This window comes from Peromyscus eremicus, chromosome 8a (genome assembly GCF_949786415.1).
Source record: "Peromyscus eremicus chromosome 8a, PerEre_H2_v1, whole genome shotgun sequence".
NCBI classification, from domain to species: domain Eukaryota; kingdom Metazoa; phylum Chordata; class Mammalia; order Rodentia; family Cricetidae; genus Peromyscus; species Peromyscus eremicus.
In genome coordinates, this window is record NC_081423.1 from 977,553 (window position 1) to 997,062 (window position 19,510).

General features: G+C 48.2%; 1 protein-coding gene across 1 annotated transcript; it reads right to left on the reverse strand.

Moving 5' to 3' along the window:
• Positions 1 to 2,258: 2,258 nt before the first annotated feature.
• Positions 2,259 to 19,157, reverse strand: LOC131916124 (uncharacterized). Its single transcript, XM_059269420.1, has 4 exons — positions 19,112 to 19,157; positions 18,157 to 18,885; positions 2,712 to 2,747; positions 2,259 to 2,500 (listed from the first exon to the last, which is right to left on the reverse strand). Exons 1-4 carry the CDS (start codon positions 19,155 to 19,157, stop codon positions 2,370 to 2,372), a joined length of 942 nt encoding a protein of 313 aa, XP_059125403.1. The 3' UTR covers positions 2,259 to 2,369.
• Between the last annotated feature and the right edge of the window lie 353 nt (positions 19,158 to 19,510).

Below are 19,510 nucleotides of genomic sequence, written 5' to 3' on the forward strand. Positions count from 1 at the left end.
ACGAAAATAAATAAATACATAAAACAAATCTTCTGGTTGGAGAGATGGCAGAGCAGTTAAGTGTACATATGGCAGGGCTGGAGAGTTGTCTTGGTGGTTAAGAGTACTTGCTTTTCTTGCAAAAGACCCAGGTTCAATTCCCAGCTCTTACATGGAGACTCACCACTTCCCTCAGGTACCATGCATGCAGGCAAACCACTCATACACACAAAATAAAAAAAAAAAAAAAAGGAAGGAAGGAAGCACATATGGTTCATGCAGGAAGAAGATCAGAGTTCAGTTCCCAGCACCCACATCAGGTGGCTCACAACTACCTGTAACTCCAGCTCCATGATATCCAGTGCCACAGGGCTCCACATGCACAGCACTCATGCACATACCCACACAAAGACAAACACATAATAACAAATGCCTTTTAAAAACTGGGGCTGGAGAAATGGCTCAGCAGTTAAGAGCTCTGGATACTCTTCCATGAGACCCTGGTTCAATTTTCAGCACCCATACAGCAGCAGATAACCCACTGTAACTCGAGATCCCAGCATCTGATGTCCTCTTCTGACCTCTAAAAGGCACCAGCCACACAAGTGGTAGACAGGCATACATATAAGTAAACACACATACACATAAAAAAATCTTCTCATTAAACATTGATCCAGTACCCTCCTATAATCCAGTTAATATTGGCTAGAGAGTTGGGTGTGTTCCCGCAGGTCTGTAGTCTAGCTACTCAGGGGACTATAGTAATGATCACTTAAACATATGTCTGGAATCCATCATTTCACAAAACTGAATTTAAAGAAAAAAATTTTGATTTATTTATTGTATGCGTATGAGAAGACAACTTATGCAAGAAGTCAGGTGATCAGGATTGACTTACAGGTCTCTAGCTGATGAGCCATCTCCTCCATTTATGAGGTTTAGGTATTGAACACTACGTCTCCAGTCAATGGCACTTTTTGGGGAGGTTACAGGAACTTCAGCCTCACTAGAGGAAGTATGTCACTGGGGAATGGCTTTGAGAACTCATAACCCTGCCCTTCTTTCAGTTTAATCTCTGCTTCATGTTTATGGTTGAAGATGTGATCTCTCATGTTCCTGCTCTACTGCCTGCTTCCACGGTGGCCTCATCATCATGTACTCTAACCCTCTGAACTTGTAAGCCAAAATAAACTCTTTCTTCTATAAGTTTCCCTGTTCATGGTATCTTATTTACAGCAACAGAAAAGTAACTAGTACAAGGTCTCATGTATCCCAGGCTGGCCCCAAACTCACTATGTAGACAGGGATACTTAATTATAGATATAGTCAAATAGAAATTAGAAGATAGTAAAAAAAAAAAAAAAAAAAAGGAACCTGGCTTAATCCATTTATGCTACTGTAACAAAATACATGAGATTGGATAATTTGAAAACAATATTTATTCATCAAAGTTTGAAGACTAAGAGGACCAAGATCAAGGCACTAGTAAGCTTCATGCCTGGTGAGAGCCCAGTGGTGGTTTCCAAGATAGTCCCTTGTTGCTGAATTACAGAGGACGTCCTCACATGGGAGAGAGAAAAGATGTGGGCTGGGGCTTGTGGCATGACAGTACTTCTGTCTAGGTTCGATCCTCATTCCCAAAAAGGGGTGTGAAGAAACTCAAGAAGAGACAAAGGCCTAAATAAGAACCTAGTTCCCCCTAACCCTTGTGCAAGGCTGTGAATCGAATCCCTGAGGCTCTGAACCCACTCAGAAGCTCCACAAGGGATTCCTCTTGGCCCTGTCCTGTTAGAAAGCAGCTTTCAGCCTGGTGTGGTGGCACACACCTTTAATCCCAGAACTGGAGGCAGAGGCTGCTGTGGATGATTGATTGATAAATAAGTCACTGATTGGCCAGTAGCCAGGCAGGAAGTATAGGCAGGACTAGCTGAGAGGAGAATTGAGAGAACAGGAAGGCAGAGAGGAAGAGACGGCAGCCTGCTGTCCAGGGAACATCATGTAAAGGCAGCAGGTAAAGCCACGGAACTCACTATGTAGAACAGGCTGGATTCAAACTCACAGAGAGAGATGTGCTTGCCTCTGCCTCCCAAGTGCTGGGATCAAAGGCCTGTGCCACCACCCCTGGCTATACAGTGGTTTTTACTTTATTTTTTAATGTCTATTTGTATGTGGATTTTACTTCCACACATGTTACATGGGACATTATTTTCCATTCAGGTTTCTGGAATGCTTGCACAAGACCAGTCTATTTTTTAAAAACTCAATTTTTTTAAATAAAGTTTCATTGGAATAAAAAAGTTTATTATGGCTTATAGTCCTGTTAATAAATAGCACTATTACTGGAGGCTGGAACGCTGTCTCCAGCACTGAGGCAATGATTACAGGCAGTCTCACAGGACACGGTATAGGCAGTCTGTTGATCCGGAATAGGTCAGGACTCCAGAGAGAAGTTTCTCAAACAAGGTAAGAACTTGTGCTTTTATCAAGTTGGCAGTGAAGTATGTAGAAACACTGTTAAGTTCTAGAAAGAAAAAGGCAATTTTATTTGAGATGATAAATATGATAATCTAGAATAAAACAAAAAAGAGACAATGCCAATTCTCATTTTTTCGCTGAAATCAAAGGTTTAAATAGAGAAGTAATCCATGAACTGACCCGCAGTATTACAACTGAAATTACATTTAATATTTGTGTCAAGAGTTGGGGATTTAGCTCAGTGGTAGAGCGCTTACCTAGCAAGTGCAAGGCCCTGGGTTCAGTCCTCAGCTCTGGAAAAAAAGAAAGAAAACAAAACAAAACTACAACAACAACAACAACAAAAAATCTCTCTCTGTTCTCTGCTCTGCTCTGCTCCCTCCCTCTCTCCAGGCCTAGCTCTCTTCTTTCCCCTCCCCCTCTCCCTCCTAATAAAGCTCTAAAAACTAAAAAAAAAAAAAAAAAAAAAAAAAAAAAAAAGATTTGTGTCAAAAATGCTCCTTAATAATATTGGCAGGGTCTCATGTGGCTCTAGCTGGCCTCAAATTCCCTTTGTGCTTGAAGATGACCTTGAACTTCTGATCCTCCTACCTCCACCTCCAGGGTGCTGAAATTACAGTATGGACCACCTACCAGAATAATAACTTTATTATGAAAGAAAAGTTTGTCATCTATCCCATATAACATATGATCCACCAATTCCAGCTCCTTTACTTGTATACCTTTGGAAAATTTACTTAATCTCTCAATGTCAAATCCATCCTTTAAGATGGAGATAACAACAACGTTTAACTCTGATGAATGCCCTTGAGTCACTCCTATTGTGTTATAAACACCCAATAGCTATTTTATTAATAAATTCATGTATGCTTATTCAAAAATGATACAAGCTAAGGTTCTAAGATAAATGAAACATAGATAAACAAGATTCTCATGGTCTATTGGGTAAGGATCATAAGAAGTCACCCAAGGATCTCTTAAGTTATTTACCAACTTATGTCCTAATCATTCATTTATTCATTTATTTATTTATTTATTTATTTATTTATTTATTTATTTATTTATTTAGCTATCTATTTGGGGATGCACATGCCAGGGTGTATATATGGTGGTCAGAGAACAACTTTCAGGAGTTGGTTCTCTACACTTGTGGGTACTGGGGATAGAACTAGGTCAGTCTTGGTGCTAAGTGTTGCCACCACTGAACACTCTTGCCTACCCAAGACCATCTTTTTGAAAAGCTCCTGAAAGCCAGGCATTGTAACACATACCCATAATGCCAGCACTCAGGAGAAGCTGCAGGAGGGATGCTGCAAAGTCTAGGCCAGCCTGGGCTTCACAGTAAGTCCCAGGCCACTCAGAAAGTATAAATAACAAATAAAAAAATAAAGCTTATGAAAAACAGCAATTTAAAATTTTATTTTTGAGCCGGGCGGTGGTGGCGCACGCCTTTAATCCCAGCACTTGAGAGGCAGAGCCAGGCGGATCTCTGTGAGTTCCAGGCCAGCCTGGGCTACCAAGTGAGTTCCAGGAAAGGTGCAAAGCTGCACAGAGAAACCCTGTCTTGAAAAACCAAAAAAAAAAAAATTTTATTTTTGGTTTTTGAGACACAGTCTTTCTTTATAGGCTAGGATAGTCTCCAACTCTCAATTCTCTCACCTCACCCTTCCAAGTGCCAGACTGATTACAGCAGGGAGCCTCCATCCTCCAATCTAGTTTCAGTAATACAGATTCAAGCTTCTTAGGCTCATACAACTGACACTGTGGGTCAGAGAAATCCGAGTCACACAAGCTATCCTGTCCATTGTTAGGATGCTTCACTGCATCTCCACTCTATATACACTAGGTATTGGTAGGCACCCCTCCTTTTCCTAGTTTTATACTACCATAGAGTCTCAAGGTGAGCTTCAAAAACCAAGCTAGGGAATCAGTTCCCAAATAAGCATTCCTAGGGCCTGCCTCTTTGACTACCGGCCTTCCCAGGGACCTAGGCATTGCCATACAATGTGGGCTCTGTTGTTGGCAGATACCAGGTCCTGAAAGGTAGATTCTCCATCTGGGAGTCAGGAGGTTAGTAAATTGCCTTATCTTGGGCCAGCAAGTCAAATGGAGAAGGCTGTGTATTCTGAGAGAATAGTGGGCCACCAGGGCAGAGTGAAAAAGGTAGTGTTGGCTGTAGATCTGCCCCACAATGTCCCTTCTCCCCTATGCCACTTGTTCTTGGTTAGCTGAATGACTCCAGATGATGTAATTGGAGCCAAAGGAGCTATAGTGCCCATTCCAGGCAAACGGGCAGACCAGGGCAGGGGTTTTCTCCTTGGTTACACAAGTTGACTCACAGCATTGTTTAAAGACAGTCTCACTATTGTAGTCCTGGCTGTCCAGGAACTGGATACACAAACCAGGATGGCAACAAATTTATAGAGTTATATTAATTCCAAAGTGATGGAATTAAAGGCATGCATCACCACACCAGGCAATTCACATCTTTGATTTTTGTCTTTTGGCCCATAAAGTCTAAAATATCTACTACCGTGACCTTTATGGAGAAAAAAAAACCCACATATATTCCTGTTTTAGATAAGTACTTATCTTGCTAGCAACATGCATAAATGGGCTATTATAGTAAACAGTAGTTCCACATGATGACAAGATGTCATCTCTATAACCACCAAAAAGGTTCTGTACAAGAAATTAAACACCTGGAACTATTTTGCAAGATGAACAGTCATGGAAACTATACTTTGTTGCTAACCTTTTTTTTTGGGGGGGGGGGTTTCCAAGACAGGGTTTCTCTGTGAAACAGTCCTAGCTGTCCTGGAACTCACTCTGTAGACCAGGCTGGCTTTAAACTCACAGATCTGTCTGCCTCTGCCTCTCAAGTGCTGGGATTAAAGGCATGCATCACCACTGCTCGGCTTGTTGCTAATATTTAAGAGGTCTACTTTTGGTTTATAATTTAATGAGGTTTACTTTTGGCTTATAATTTAATGAAGAGAGCATTAGCAATTCATCTCAATTATTTGCCTATTGCCATTACTTTACAGACAGTCATGGTAGAACTGCAAACTACAAACACAATTCAACCCTGCTAAAAATTCTGCAAAGAAGATAGATGTGGTGTGCTGGGCATGAATCTCAGTAGACTGCTCACCTAGTATGCAGAAAGCCCTGGGTTCCATCCCCAGCACTTCACAAACCTAGTGTAGTGATATTCAGAACCCCAGCACTCAGGCAGGCAGAGGCCAAAAAATCAGAAGTTCAAATATTTGGGCCAGCCTGAGCTACATGAGATTCTAAAAAAAAAAAAAAAGTTCTAGAGAGGTGGCATAGTGGTTAAGATCACTTGCTTCTCTTCCAGGGGACTCAAATGCAGTTCCTGGCACCTTATCAGATGGCTCACAACTGTCTGTTAACTCCAGCTCCAGAAGATTCAGTGCCTCTGGCTTATGCTGGCACCTGCACTCCCATGCACAACCCACATGCAGGTATACCTATACATAATCAAAAATAATAAGGCGTTTTTAAAAAAAGATGAAAATTTTAAAAAGTAGCAGGCAGAAACCATGCAAGGTGGCAATGGCTGTAATCTCAGCACTCAGAAGGTTGAGGTACATGATTTTTTTTTTTTTAGACAGGGTGTCACTGTATAGTCCTTGCTAGCCTGGAACTTGATATATTGACCAGGCTGGCCTTGTACTTACAAAGATCTGGAAGCAGGGGAATCTTGAGTTCAAGTGTACTCTGGGCTACACAGCAAGACTCCTTGTAAAAGGCCATCAGAGATTTCCCATCAATGAAAGACTCCTCATCTATTCTCATTTTCTTTTTATATACACCACATTCTTTTCTCTTTTCACTCTCTAAGTCCCAAGGACCTGTGACTATCATTAGGTTATGCCTTCCCAGATAGCCCTAAACAAGCTATGAACTATTATTACATCTCTGTTTGATGGGTGATATCGGTCTATATGCTGTGAATGTGTTGCTCTGATTGGTTGATAAATAAAATGCTGATTGGCCAGTAGCTAGGCAGGAAGTATAGGTGGGACAAGTAGACAAGGAGAATTCTGGGAAGAGGAAGGCTGAGTCAGGAGTCTCCAGCCAGACATAGAGGAAGCAAGATGTGACCAAAGTTAAATCAAGGCCAGATAAACTATTTAAATAGACCAATAACCCCTAAAGAAATAGAAACAGTCATCAAAAGTTTCTCAACCAAAAAGAGCCCAGGACCAGATGGTTTCAGTGCAGAATTCTGCCAGATTTTCAAAGAAGAACTAATTCCAATACTCTTCAAATTGTTCCACACAATAGAAACAGAAAGAACATTACCAAACTCTTTTTATGAGGCTACAATTACCCTGATACCCAAACCACACAAAGATGCAACAAAGAAAGAGAATTACAGACCAATCTCCCTGATCAACATTGATGCAAAAATACTCAACAAAATATTGCCAAAATGAATCCAAGAACACATCAAAAAAATTATCCACCATGACCAAGTAGGTTTCATCCCAGGGATGCAAGGATGATTCAACATACGAAAATCTGTCAATGTAATACACCATATAAACAAACTGAAAGAAAAAAACCACATGATCATCTCATTAGATGCTGAAAAAGCCTTTGACAAAATCCAACACCCCTTCATGATAAAGGTCTTGGAGAGATCAGGAATACAAGGAACATTCCTAAACATAATAAAGGCAATTTACAGCAAGCGAACAGCCACCATCAAATTAAATGGAGAGAAACTCAAAGTGATTCCACTAAAATCAGGAACAAGACAAGGCTGTCCACTCTCCCCATATTTATTCAATATGGTACTTGAAGTTCTAGCTAGAGCAATAAGACAATAAAAGGAGACCAAAGGGATAGAAATTGGAAAGAAAGAAGTCAAACTTTCACTATTTGCAGACAATACATAAGTGACCTCAAAAATTCTACCAGGAAACTCCTACACCTGATTAACTCAGTGGTTATTTCAGTGTCCATGCCTCTTGGTAGACGGTAAGTGCTTGAAAAGTAGGGCCTCCAAATATAGCACTGGCTCTTCAATACTTAATACAATGTCTGGCACTTGCTAGAAAGAATACAAATGTTAGCCAGGCAGTGGTGGTGCATGCCTTTAATCCCAGCACTCAGGAGGCAGAGCCAGGCAGATCTCTGTGAGTTCGAGGCCAACCTGGGCTACAGAGCGAGTTCCAGGACAGCCAGGATTGTTACACAGAAAAACCCTGTCTCGAAAAACCAAAAAAATAGCATACAAATGTTTGGCCAATGAATTAATTATTAGAAGGCATGGAGTGGCTTCTCCTATCAAAAAGATAACACTCCCACTGGCCTGTTAAAGACTTCCTTTTTCCTTGGCTGACCTTCAATCATCCTCATAACTATTGTTCTGATTCAGAGAACAAGGACTACAAACCTTTCTGTTGGCAAGATCTACATCCTTGTAACTTCATGTTTACCTTATTCCTGGTACCTAGTGTCTTAAGTCTTTAAGACCTACCTAGATAATTATTTCAATCATAATGAAAGACCCCCAGCCTCCCCGCCTAACATAGCTTAGCTCGGCTGTTTTTGAATAAAGCCTGAGAGGTACTGAGGAGCTCAGTTAGCCACCTGGCCCCAGAGCGAGGAACTAAAAGGTCAGAAAAAGGTCAGGAAAACACCCTGTACCCTAGACAGAAGCTAGGCGTGGGCGAGCTCGGGGAGAATCCACGAGCTGACCTGGGTTTGAACCTGGCCTGATCCAATCAAAACCCTGTAACCAGGCTTCTTGCTTCTGTACCCGTGCCCAACCCTATAAAAACCCTCTGCTCCAGCCCGTGGGCGCGCCAGTCCCTTGAGCTTCTTGAGAGACTGTGTCGCCCCGGGTACCCGTGTTCCGGAATAAAGCCTCTTGCTGTTTGCATCTGACTCGTGGTTTCGGTGTGTTCCTTGGGCAAGGGTCTCTCCTGAGGGAAGACTGCCATCGGGGAGTCTTTCATTTGGTGCATTGGCCGGGAATAGAGACCCCCTGCCTCGGGACCACCGACCCACTGTCAGGAGGTAAGTTGGCCGGCCACTGTCTGTCTTGTCCCAGTCTGTCTACTTGTTTTCTGTTTTCGTCGGGCGCCCTAATTCAGGTTCAGGTAATTCAGGTCAGGTCAGGTACAGGTCAGCTGAGTCGGTGGGGGCTGAAGGAGCTGACGGGCTCAGACTTCGCCCACCAAGACCCTCCACGGGTCACGGGAAGTCCCCTGGAAGACGTTCCAGGGGTCACGGTTTTTCGGGGCCACTCCCGTATCAGAAGGATACGTGGTGCTGGTAAGAGAACGGAGATCGAGGTTCCTCCGTTTCCCCGTCTACGGAGATCGAGGTTCCTCCGTTTCAGGTTCAGGTAATTTAATTTCTGCTTTCGGTTTTACACCGAAGCCGCGCAGCGCGAATTTCTGTCGTCGGTCTTGTCTTTTTGTTTATTGTTACTTGTCTAACACTTCTTTATCTAGAGACCACCATGGGGCAGACTGTTACCACCCCATTGAGCCTAACCACGGACCATTGGTCCGATGTTAAGGCCCGAGGAAACAATGAAGGTGTCATTGTTAAAAAGAAGAAATGGATCACGCTCTGCGAGGCCGAATGGGTCATGATGAATGTTGGCTGGCCACGAGAAGGATCCTTTAATCTCTCTCTTATTTCACAGGTGGAGGGCAAAGTCTTGGCCCCTAATCCTTATGGACACCCCGACCAGGTCCCATACATCGCCATCTGGAGATCTCTGGTCAGAAATCCATTTCCATGGGTCAAGCCTTTCCTTCCACAGCTCCCTCCAGTCTCTGGGCCCCCTGTCCTCCCCCCGGACCCTAACTCCCCTCTCATAGATCTCCTGGTAGGGGAGCCCCCTCCCCATCAGGCTGGACCCGCTCAGCGTCCAGCCACCGCGGGGGCAGCGTCCAGTCGCCACGGGGGCGGCTTCTGCCACCGTGGAGGAGGCGGTGGCGGCGGCCGCATTAGCGGCCACGATTCGGCCGTTGGCAGATGCTGAGGTTTACGACTGTCAGCAGCTCCTGCAGACCCTCTTAACAGTAGAGGAAAAGCAGAGAGTTTTCCTGGAGGCCCGGAAGCAGGTTCCGGGCGACGACGGGAGGCCATCCCAACTCCCGAATGTCATCGATGTGGCTTCTCCCTTGATTCGCCCTAACTGGGATTTCAATACGCCTGAAGGTAGGGAGGATCTACGTCTCTATCGCCAGTTGCTCTTAGCGGGTCTCCGAGCGGCCGCTAGAAGGCCTATGGATGTGATAGAAAGGAAGGGAAGTGAAGGGAATGTGATACAGGGAAGTGACAGGGAAGTGAAGGGAAGTGAAGGGAATGTGATACAGGGAAAGGAAGGGAATGTGATACAGGGAAAGGAAGAGACACCCGCTGCATTTCTAGAAAGATTGAAGGAAGCTTATAGGATATATACTCCGTATGATCCGGAAGATCCAGGTCAGGCTCCAGGTATTATCCTATCATTTCAGAGCCAAATTGCAGCGGTTGGAGGGTTTACAGGTGTTAGGGTTGCCAGACCTAGTGAAGGAAGCAGAGAAAGTATTCGATAAGAGAGAAACTCCTGAAGAGCGTGAGGAAAAGAGATGGCAGAAACAAGAGGAAAGGGATAGGAAACAGCATGGGGGATAAAGAAAGTTCTGGCCGCCGTTGTATCTCAGAGACAGCGGAGAGAGGGAGACAGGTCGGGAGAACGAAGGAGGCCACCCCTAGATAAAGATCAATGTGCTTACTGCAAGGAGAAGGGACACTGGGCCCGAAAATGCCCCAAGAAGCCACAAGGACCCCGCCGGCCCAAGCCCAAGACCGTGGACCTCCTTAGTCTAAAGGACTGGGGGGGGGGGGTCGAGGCCAGGAGCCCCCCCTGAGCCTAGGATAACCCTCGAGATCGGGGGGCAGCCCGTGACCTTCCTGGTTGATACTGGTGCCGAACATTCAGTCCTAACTCATGCTGGAGTGCCTCTTAGCCGGCATTCTGCACTGGTGCAGGGGGCAACTGGAAACAAGAGATATTATTGGACTATCGAGAGAAAAGTTCAACTGGCTTCAGGGCAAGTAACTCACTCCTTTCTGCACATACCTGAATGCCCCATCCGCTGTTAGGACGGGACCTACCAACCAAATTAAAGGTGCAAATCTATTTTGATGAGAAGGGACCGAGGGTCACGGGCCCCAGAGGGGGCCCTCTGCAAATCCTAGCCTTCAATTTAGAGGAAGAGTACCGCTTGTTTGAATCAGAATCCCCGGAAAAGTCACTTAAGGAGTTACAGGACTGGCTGAGAGAGTTTCCCCGAGCCTGGGCAGAGACGGGGGGCCTGGAGTTGGCACGCGAATACCCCTCTCTTGCCCGTTAAGAAACCGGGGACAGGGGACTACAGGCCGGTCCAGGATCTAAGAGCCAGGAGTCGGACTGAGTGCCTAGAAGGCACTCGGGCCTTACTGGCCAGGCTTGGACAGAAGGGCTACAGAGCCTCGGCCAAAAAGGCACAAATTTGCCGAGACAAGGTTACTTACCTAGGCTACACCCTGACTGGGGGGCAGAGATGGTTGACGGAGGCAAGAAAAGAGACAATATTCTCTATTCCCCCTCCTCGTAGCCCCCGCCAAGTTTGGGAATTCCTGGGTACGGCTGGGTACTGCCGCTTATGGATCCCCGGGCTCGCCGAATTGGCCGCCCCCCTATATCCCCTCACTAGACCAGGGGTAATGTTCTAATGGGGAGAGGAACAGCAGGAGGCATTCCAACGGATCAAACAGGCCTTACTTGAGGCCCCGGCTCTGGGTCTGCCAGATATTACCAAGCCCTTTGAACTGTTTGTAGACGAGAACTCAGGTTTTGCTAAAGGGGTACTGGTGCAAAAACTGGGACCTTGGAAGAGACCTGTAGCATACTTGTCTAAGAAATCAGACCCCGTGGCCACAGGATGGCCTCCCTGCCTCCGCATGGTGGCAGCCATTGCAGTTCTACTCAAGGATGCCGGGAAACTGACCCTAGGCCAGCCCCTGACTGTACTGGCCTCCCATGCCGTGGAGGCCTTGGTCCGACAACCGCCAGACAGATGGCTTTCCAACGCCAGGATGACTTATTACCAGGCCTTACTCCTGGACTCAGACCGGGTCACGTTCGGACCCATAGTCTCCCTTAACCCTGCCACCTTGCTGCCGCTGCCTAGCCCATCTATAGAGCATGATTGCCTCCAGATTTTGGCTGAGGCACATGGCACTCGCCCTGACCTGACGGATCAGCCGCTTAAGAACTCAGACGTCGTCTGGTACACAGATGGGAGCAGCTTCCTGGAAGGAGGAGAACGCAGGGCTGGGGCAGCCGTCACCACTGAGTCCGAAGTGGTATGGGCCTCGGCCCTCCCGCCTGGGACTTCGGCCCAGTGGGCGGAACTGATCGCCCTCACCCAGGCCCTTCGGATGGCAGAAGGTAAGAAGCTCACCGTGTATACAGATAGCAGATACGCCTTTGCCACTGCACATGTCCATGGTGAAATCTACCGGCGGAGAGGCCTGCTCACATCCGCAGGTAAGGAGATCAAGAACAAGAAAGAAATCCTGGACCTCCTGAAGGCCCTGTTTCTCCCGCTCCAGCTTAGTATTGTCCACTGCCCAGGGCACCAAAGAGACAACTCCAAAATAGCCAAGGGAAACCGGCTGGCGGATTTGACCGCCCGGACAGTGGCATCCCAGCCAACAGGGAGTAGCCAGTTAATGGCTATGCAGGACACCCCAGAGCCTCCTCCGCCCGGGAGAGAGCCCATGCCATACAGCCCCGAGGACCATGAGCTAGCAAAGAAAATGGGGGCGGACTGGGACCCGCAGAGGCAAGCCTACATGCTGGGGGACCGAATGGTCATGCCCACCTCCCACACCCAGTGTATGTTACAATTCCTCCATGCCTTAACTCATTTAAGTGAGGCAAAAATAAAGACTTTGATAGACAGAGAAAACACCGGAACAATTCTGCTAAACCAAAATCAGGTGCTCCGACGGGTGACTTCTACCTGCCCCGCATGTGCCCAGGTCAATGCAGGTAAAACACACCCAGCCAAAGGAGCCCGTCTGAGGGGCCACCGTCCCGGTGTACACTGGGAGACAGACTTCACAGAAGTAAAACCCGGACTCTATGGGTACCGGTACCTCCTGGTCTTCGTGGACACCTTTTCAGGATGGATTGAGGCATTTCCAACCAAGAATGAAACGGCTAACGTGGTAACAAAGAAACTCTTGGAAGAAATCTTCCCCAGGTATGGGATGCCTCATACATTGGGGTCGGACAACGGGCCTGCCTTCGTCTCTCTGGTAAGTCAGAAAGTGGCCAAATTATTGGGGGTTAATTGGAAACTCCATTGCGCATACCGCCCCCAGAGTTCAGGACAGGTAGAGCGAGCTAATAGGACAATTAAGGAGACTTTAACTAAATTAACGCTTGCGACTGGCACTAGAGATTGGGTGCTCCTACTTCCCTTGGCTCTTTACCGAGCCCGGAATACTCCTGGGCCGCACGGCCTAACCCCTTTTGAAATTCTATATGGGACCCCACCCCCAGTCGTGAAATTTCTCTATCCTGATATCTCATCTTTTGCCACCAGCCCCACTTTAGAGGCACATCTACAGGCCCTCCAGCAGGTGCAGAAGGAGATCTGGAAACCCTTGGCTAAAGCCTACCGAGAGCAGCTGGACAAGCCGGTGGTCCCCCATCCTTTCCAGACTGGGGACTCCGTTTGGGGTCCGGCGCCACCAGACTAAGAATCTAGAGTCACGGTGGAAGGGGCCCTACACTGTCTTGCTGACCACCCCCACTGCACTCAAGGTCGATTGCTGCATGGATCCACGCCCCTCATATGAAGGCTGCCGGGGAGACCGACCCAGCAGGAAAATAAGGTCATCTCACAAACTGGGGAAACGGTCTGGCAGATGCCTTAAACTCCTCCACCCACCCGGGGGGGGGTGCATTGGCCGGATCCGGGATGCCGTCACCCTCGAGCAAGATGTAGATTCGCCCAGTCGGACTTTCATGTCTGTCCGGGGGGATGGGAGGGGCTGGGCCCTCAAATGCGGGGGGGGGGGGGGGGGGGGGAGGAAGGAGATTTCTTCTGCGCCCAATAGGGCTGCAAGACCACTGGCGCAGCATATTGGAGTCCTAGCTCCAGCTGGGACCTGATCCAGACCAATAGAGGTTTCAGGAAGGCTACAAGCTGGGGGGGGGGGGGGGTCTTGTTCAGCTGGGTCCACTGAGGTCAGCCGATTCGAGCCCGGGCTCCCACTCCCCCTAAACATAACTTTCACTGGCCCGGGGAAGGCTGGTAGAGACTGGCTACAGGGGCGCACTTGGGGGCTCAGGTTATATGAAACCGGATATGATCGGGGCGTAGGATTCACTGTCGAGCTTGAGATTGAGGAGGCCTCCGCCCCTGTGGGCTCCAGTCGGGTTCTCTCTGACCAGAAGCGCCCCTCCTTACCTGTTCCAGCACCCCCGAAGATTGCCCCTCGACCCGGTTCGATTGCCAGCCCAGGTATAACTCCGGCCACTGCCAGGCCGCCCCGGCCGGGAGCCGGAGGCCGGCTCTTGGGTCTGCTAGCGGGGGCTTGCCAGGCCTTAAATATGACCTGCCCAAATAGAGCGCAGGAATGTTGGCTGTGTCTGGTTTCCCAGCCTCCCTACTGCGAGGGGATAGCAACCCAGGGTAATTATACTAGCACTCACAGTCCCCCTCCGAGCCAATGTCTAGGAACAGCCCAACATAAGCTCACAATCTCAGAGGGGTCAGGACAAGGACTATGTCTAGGGAGCGTCCCCCACACCCACCAACACCTGTGTAGCCGCACCCTATCCATAAGCGCTGTCTCTGGTTATGTCACCGGCCCTAATGGTACCTATTGGGCATGTAATACTGGGCTCACCCCCTGCGTTTCAGCCTCAACCCTCAATGCTACCTCTGATTTTTGTGTGCTCATCGAATTGTACCCGAGGGTAGTTTACCATACCCCAGAGGAGATTTACTCACACTTTGAACTGGGAAGGGACCTCCATCGATATAAAAGAGAACCGGTGTCCCTTACCCTGGCATTATTACTAGGAGGGCTGACTATGGGAGGGATAGCAGCCGGGGTAGGGACAGGCACCACCGCCCTAATGGAAACCCAACAATTCAGACAGCTCCAAGCGGCCATGAATCAGGACATTCGGGACCTAGAGGAATCAGTAAGTGCCTTAGAAAAATCCCTGACCTCCCTCTCTGAAGTAGTGCTCCAGAACAGAAGGGGACTCGACATCATATTCTTACAGGAGGGAGGGTTGTGTGCCGCCCTTAAAGAGGAATGTCGCTTCTATGCGGATCATACTGGGGTGGTAAGAGATAGCATGGCTAAATTGAGAAAACGATTAGAATAGAGACAAAAATTCTTTGAAGAGCAACAGGGATGGTTTGAAGGATGGTTCAGAAGGTCCCCCTGGCTCACCACCCTTGTTTCCACCCTTCTGGGACCCCTTCTGATTCTATTACTCCTCCTGACGTTCGGGCCCTGTATCCTAAGTAGACTTGTCCAATTTATCAGGGAACGCGTCTCTATTGTTCAGACTTTGGTATTAACCCAGCAATACCAGAGGCTCAACCAGATGGAACTCGAGTCACGTCACCAATCTTCCCCATGAATGGAGGATTCCATTCCCGAGATAAGAAAATGGGGGAATGAAAGACCCCCAGCCTCCCCGCCTAACATAGCTTAGCTCGGCTGTTTTTGAATAAAGCCTGAGAGGTACTGAGGAGCTCAGTTAGCCACCTGGCCCCAGAGCGAGGAACTAAAAGGTCAGAAAAAGGTCAGGAAAACACCCTGTACCCTAGACAGAAGCTAGGCGTGGGCGAGCTCGGGGAGAATCCACGAGCTGACCTGGGTTTGAACCTGGCCTGATTCGAATCATCCAATCAGAACTGGCCTCATTTGCATCATCCAATCAAAACCCTGTAACCAGGCTTCTTGCTTCTGTACCCGTGCCCAACCCTATAAAAACCCTCTGCTCCAGCCCGTGGGCGCGCCAGTCCCTTGAGCTTCTTGAGAGACTGTGTCGCCCCGGGTACCCGTGTTCCGGAATAAAGCCTCTTGCTGTTTGCATCTGACTCGTGGTTTCGGTGTGTTCCTTGGGCAAGGGTCTCTCCTGAGGGAAGACTGCCATCGGGGAGTCTTTCAATATGAACCACTTCAAAGAGTAAAGGGGGCAGGAAATGGCTTTTTGAAATAACATTAAGTCCTGTTCTCTTTTTTTGAGATAGCCCTGGTTGGCCTAGAGCTTTTGCTGTTGCCCACGCTGGCCTCCAGTTTTCAGAGATCTGCCTGCCTCTCCCTTGTGAGTACTGAGATTGAAGATGTGCACCACCACACCCAGCCCAGTCTTTTCTTTTTAAAATTATTGTTTTGCTCATACATAGTTATACACACACACACACACACACACACACAAACACACACACACACAAACACACACACACACACACACACACACACACAATACTGATGTCAAGCAAGCTGAGATTCATTCCCAACCCCATCTCTTTTATTATTTTTTTTTGGGTAATACATAGGAGATTCAATCTAGAAATATGGGCATTCTAGGTAGGCACCATCACTGAGTCACTCCACCTCAGTCCATGCCCCCCAATTTTTTTTGAGACAGGTCTTGCTATGTTATCCTAGTTGGCCTTGAACTTTCAGCAATCCTCCTGCCTCTGCATCCCAAATGTTAGGATTACAGGCATGTGCTACCATGCCCAGCTTTTCTCTCTTCTAATAGAAATGAACATAAGTCATTGGATATATTTTATAGAATTCAGGTGTTCAAACTGTATAAAACTAAAGCAGCCAAAATGCCCATTAAGATTTACAGAACAAGCCTGGTGGTGGGTGGCCCTACACCTTTAATCCAGCACTCGTGAGGCAAAGGCAGGCAGATCTCTGTGAGTTCAAGGCCAGCCTGGTCTACAGAGTGAGATCCAGGACAGCAACAACAAAACAGAAACTGAGAGAGAGAAGGGGCGAGGAGAGAGGAAGAGGGAGAGTAAACTAGCTAACGCAGGTCCAACATCTTCACTTCAGAATTACCCAACTTTTCTTACATTCAAAGCTTACCTTTACATTGTGCAAAGTGTTTTATTTAGATAATGTATTTAAATAGCAACTATCACTGTTGTAAGCAGGAAATTAATATTACTTGGCACTAAGTAGAAGTAACTCACTGAAAATGTGTATGAATATGAATATTATGAAATTCTACCTGGGGACAGTTTTGCCTACTGAAGCTTTAGAGGGTTATTAAAGAGTACTGTCTCTGACAAAAATCAGAAGTATTGAAAAAGAATAACTCCTCACCTAAGATTCAGTGTCATTTAATGCCATGTCCCTGTACAAAATGAAGTTGTCTTCTTCCAGGAGAAACCTTGCAGAATCCAAATCCTCCACCTTCCTCCAGAACTCAGAGCTTCCTAAAAGAACAATATTCCACTGACTCCCTCTCTAACCTTAAACAAAAGAAGACACTTCATTGTCTGATAAAGTAGTCAAAGCCTTAGTCTTCATGACTCAGAGAACTAGTTTCAAAAGCCTACCAACTCTCAAAGTGGCTAATCCCTGAAGTCCCAGGCCACTTTGTTCCCATTACAGGAGTGAGAAAGCCACTGGGATGCTGACAATAAAAAGGGGAATGTTGGTAATTTCTCCTCTAAGGCACTTACTTGGCAAAGACCTTAGCAGACATGCGGGGTTCTGATTCCTATTAGGAAGAGTGACTTTCCCTCACTCCCCTGGAGGCTGGAAGGTTGTCAGTGGAGTCACACTGCCTGTCTGTATGTGTGACCTCGGAGACAGGCAATGAAGGGTCAGCCTGATCCAGAGCTATCTTATGGCTGGTTGCTGGGAGAGTCTCCAAAGCTTTAGCACCTGAGTTCTTAGGAACCTCCCGGACACCTGGAGAACAACTTTGAGAAGTCTGAGCAAACCCAGGTGTTACTACAGGAACCTCCAGGGCCAAAGAATGGCTCTTGGAAGCTTTAACAGTCTCAGGTTGAGTTTGAGAGGCAGGTGGAAGATTCTGGAGCTGGCTTTCTTGGGCTAGAGAGCCTTGGATTTGGCTCTGAGAGATCATGGGCACCACAGGCAAACTTTTAAAGGGCACCAGGAGGTGGCTCTGACTGTCTGCCCGTTGCAGAGGGTAGATCTGAGAAGTCACACTGACCCTAGAGCGCCCCTGAGGGTCAAGATCCACAGGCACACGACTGTCAGAGGACACAGAGTCCTGGATTTGGCTCTGAGAGCTCATGGGCACCATAGGGAAACTATCAGAGGGTACGGGCACCAGGAGGTGGCTCTGACTGTCTGCCCGTTGCAGAGGGTAGATCCGAGAAGTCACACTTATCTTAGAGCGCCCGTGAGGGTCAAGATCCACAGGTGCACGGCTGTCAGAGGACAAAGTCATCTGGGAGTAGCTGCCAGAAGAGCAGCCCTGTGAGGTCACCGAAAAGACAGGCTGGCTCCTAGAAGTACAAACCGAGAGGGGAGCAGGCAAAGGGACCAGGGGCAGGCTCCTAGAGGCCTGGACTGAGCAAAGCTGTAGCTGCTTCAGAACGGACACAGGCTTTGCCGGACGTAACGAAGTTCCGCCACCTTTGCTCCCGGCATCGCTGTTCCCTTCCAGCTGGCCTGGGTCGGTCGAGCTGAGGCTACGGATCGTCTGGAGGACCCTCGGGAGGAGCCGCGGCCGCCGCCGCCGGTGGATCCGCCGGAAAGTGTTGGAGACGCTCCTGAGGGTCAGCGAGAAGCAAAGGCTGCCGCTGCGGTGCATCCTGACCTCGCCCGCACGAGGCGAAGTCCTCCTCGAGGGGTCTTCCGGGAGCGCCTCGATGTTGCCAGTGTACCAGAAGATCCACCACAGGAGGCTGACGAAGATGATGATGGAACCCAGATAGAGTAGCATGTCGTAGAACAGCAGGTTCGCGAACACGCCAGTGAACAGCACTGCCACACCCACCGCGTCGAAGGCGACGCCCAGCCAAAAGAAGCGCCTGCAGCGGCCCAGGCCCTCGGACCGCATCTTCGCCAAGTCCACGCTCTTCCGCGGAAGCTCTGTGTGGCTCAACGTCGCCCACGCAAACCCCGCAGGACGCCGCCAGGCCCAGAACGCTGCCACGGGCGGGCTTTGGCCGCTGGGTCTCCATGGCAACGCAAGGGGCGGGGCGGGGAGGGACGCTAGGCGGCGCCTTGCCCCTCCAGAGAGGAAACAGAGCCTGCCTAGAGAGCTGCGCGTGCGCACTAGGATCCGGTGCGCCTTCTGCGCTTGTGCGGGGTTCGCCCCGCGCCGGCCATCTGTCCCAGTGTCTGACCCTTTGGCATTACCTGAGGTAAAATTTACAACAGCGAAACTAACCGTACCCGAGGCGAGAATCTTCTCGAGGGAGGGTGAGAACTTGTGGGAGAGCGATCCACGAAGACTCTTTTCTTGTAACTTCCTGCACCGGCTGGAATGAATCTTGGCGTCGGGTGCAGTCAGGCGTTCCTGGTTTTCCTTCGCCTGAGCAGTGGCTAATTAGAGTCCGGTGCTGGCTCTGAATTCCCATCTTACCTGGCGACTGTTGATACACTTGTCCAAGGACCTGGTAGACCCGCATCGCTCCAGTTTCTCCCGTCTGCTATAGGGGTCGGGATGGGGGAAGAGGATAGCCTGAAAGGAGAGAAAATCGTGTTGAGGGCTGGGCACTTGTTTTATTTTGTGTTTTGCTAAAGATGGATTTTAAAACATCCTAGTACATTTTTAAATAGATTTAGGCTTGTAGGTCAGGCCACATTTACTTAGGCTTTTAGGCACACGCCACCACACTTGGAAAAAAGCTATTCTTAAATACTTTCAAAAGTATAGATAGATAATTAGAAAGGTATAGGATGTCGTCACTGATACTCCAGTGGATAGTCCATACCCGTGCCTGAGCATACAAGCAATACTAATTGAACTCAGTGAATTGTT

Bases quoted from the DNA above. Each gene is read 5' to 3' on its own strand.
- LOC131916124 (XM_059269420.1), bottom strand. From the start codon at position 19,157: ATGCGGGTCTACCAGGTCCTTGGACAAGTGTATCAACAGTCGCCAG. The intron at 2,748-18,156 runs GTGGCGGAACTT...CTTTTTTTCCAG, and splicing joins CAGCGATGCCGGGAGCAAAG to AGCTGAGGACTGAACCCAGG. The intron at 2,501-2,711 runs GTAAGCGCTCTA...TTTTCTTTCTAG, and splicing joins CAGGGCCTTGCACTTGCTAG to AACTTAACAGTGTTTCTACA.